The 2,481-nt window shown below is 46.0% G+C and overlaps 1 protein-coding gene across 1 annotated transcript in view; it reads left to right on the forward strand.

The window, feature by feature from the left end:
- Positions 1 to 2,481, forward strand: part of LOC101848273 — an 18,799-nt gene that overhangs the window by 5,388 nt on the left and 10,930 nt on the right. Inside the window, exon 2 of the mRNA XM_013079753.2 lies at positions 72 to 146. Coding sequence (XP_012935207.1) covers positions 72 to 146 — 75 coding nt within the window. The remainder of the gene's footprint in view (positions 1 to 71; positions 147 to 2,481) is intronic.

Here is a 2,481-nt window from a genome sequence, read left to right on the forward strand (position 1 = left end):
GAAAAATAAACCAACATTTCACCCCACCCTCATCCCCCATCCCTACCCCCCCCTACCCCATCCTTAACCAGGCCCACTGAGTGACACCAATGACGTGGACCTTTGTGACGGCGCTGGCCTCAGACTGGATGAGTGGCCCTGGACAGGTAGGGTGAACCCAGGTGTTCTTGTCTTTTTCGTTTTCACTCCCTCTCTCCCTCCTCCCCTCGCCTTCCTTCTGAGAGTGAGTGTATAAACGCGCAAGTAAATGCTTCTCTCTTTCTTTTTCTAAATTTCTCTCTCTCTCTCTCTCTCTCTCTCTCTCTCTCTCTCTCTCTCTCTCTCTCTCTCTCTCTCTCACTCACTCACTCACTCATGCTCTATCTAGAGACAGTCTGGCTGCATCTCTTGAGAACAAAATATACATATTGTCTTTGCTCTATATATTTTTCCTCTTTCACTTTCACTCTTTTCCTTTCTCGGAGAAACACATTAATTACAACTTATCCAGCCTAAGAACTCAGCCATTACATTCCACTACACATAGATTCGAACTCACAGACAGCCTCCAAAACACACAACACTTGCTCTCTCTTTTGTGAATACATTTCCTTCCGAAAACGCTCTCTCGAATAATCTATATTTTTATTTTTAAAAAGAACTGTTGAATAAAAAGTGAGGGCTACATCTTTAAGATTCGTGTTTCGAACAGTGAAACTCCTCATTCACCACACTAGAAGATTCCAGAAAAGTTTGTTCCTGAGTGACGAGGATGTGATGCAAACCATTTCCCATGGGAGCGTAATTTGGTCTTCACTGTCGGCAGACGATTTCCGGTGGCATCCAAAAAGTCACTTAGCCCGACAAGTGGTTTAAGCGACCGCCGATATGCTTTTGGCGCCGAGTACGGAAGTCAACATGATACTCATTGATCCGCGGGGGTTTTCGGCTGACACCAAATCTCGAGTTAACCACTTCCGAGAGATGAATGACTTCCTTTTTTTCTATTTTTGCTGAGCTGAGCTTAGTGCAGTGCTATACCCAAAGAGTTCATTACGAACTCGAGGCGCTTGGTTCGAGGGTTTATGGCGTACAGGCAAATAAAAAAGGGACAGAGGGCGAGAGTCTAGACAATACTGCAGAGGAAAAGCATACCCCTCCATGCGTGGATTTTCGTGCAGATTCTTCCATAAACGGAGAAGCACCCTGGGAGTTCTGCATAGTGCGGACTGGAGATGATAGCAGCAGTTAAAGATCTGCTAAAACTGGTTTCTTAGATAACCTGCTCTACTCCCCTGCATTAATTAAGCCGCTTTCACAGATCTCTGCAACCGTCCCGACAGCTGACTGCTACCCGGCTCAGTCTTGGTCAATCTGCTCCCTTGTAGTGTGAGACTGAAGACTTTCGGGAAAACTTTGGGACTGTCTTTGAGACACTTTTTTTGACCTCATCAACACACATAAAAACACCTGGGGTGGGGGTGGGGGAGCTACTTCTGCTCTGTCCACTATTGCTGGCGCTAGATTTGAGGTGTACTGAAACCGCACAGAAAGCCAAAATTACAGAATATGTACTTGCATTTCTAGCCTGGAAATTGAACTCACATCAAGCTTTAAAAAAAGCCTGTTCACGAGTACAGTAATCATCTCAGCTCTAGGTCAGGAAATCTTCATACAGTCACCATGAACCATTAACACTTCATGGCTTATACCTCCAACCAACATGGCGGAATGTAACTATTGCAATCAAAGCATTGCACATCCCGCTCTTGATCCTGCCTCTATGGTTCGTCTGCTACGTCAGCCCAGCAGGAAACCCCAACCCCCGCTCATCGCTGGCCAATGGAAAATGTGGAGGAAAAGAGAAGCTTTCTTTGAGAGCCGGGATGGGACTTTGAAACTGGCCATACCCTTTGAGATTTTCTCAATCACATTATTACCTGTTTACAGCTTACCCTGTTGCATTGCTATGCAGCTCTTAATCCTGTTGCTAATGTTTATTGCATAATGCGTGTCCGTCGGAGATTTCTTCCTGACTCCCAATGCGCATTAGCCTAAAAACCGCGTCACTGTTTGTGGGGGCAAATGTGTTTCCTTATGGATTTATGGCTCTCTAGGGGTGGGGGGTAGTTTGATGATAAGTTCGGGAGCGTGGTGAGTAGAAGGGGGTATCCTGGTGGGAATGAGGAAGGGGGTGGGAGCGGGGTGGTAGGATTATTTAGGGAGACGAGAGGAATACGTGAAAGGAGACAGCGCATTCTATTTGTGAGTCATGTTTTTATGTACGTATTCTGTGTGTATACTCCCACGTATATGTGTATGTGCGCGTGTGTGTATGTGTGTATGTGTGAGTGAAAGAGATAAGAAACAGAGAGAGAGAGAGAGAGAGAGAGAGAAAAAGAGAGAGAGGGAGAGAGAGGGAGAGAGAGGGAGAGAGAGGAGAAGGAAGAGAGAGAGAAAGAAGTGAAGGGGGAGTGGGAGAGAGTGAGTGAGAGAGAGAGA

The sequence above is a fragment of the Aplysia californica genome, unplaced genomic scaffold (assembly GCF_000002075.1).
Source record: "Aplysia californica isolate F4 #8 unplaced genomic scaffold, AplCal3.0 scaffold00062, whole genome shotgun sequence".
Lineage (NCBI taxonomy): Eukaryota > Metazoa > Mollusca > Gastropoda > Aplysiida > Aplysiidae > Aplysia > Aplysia californica.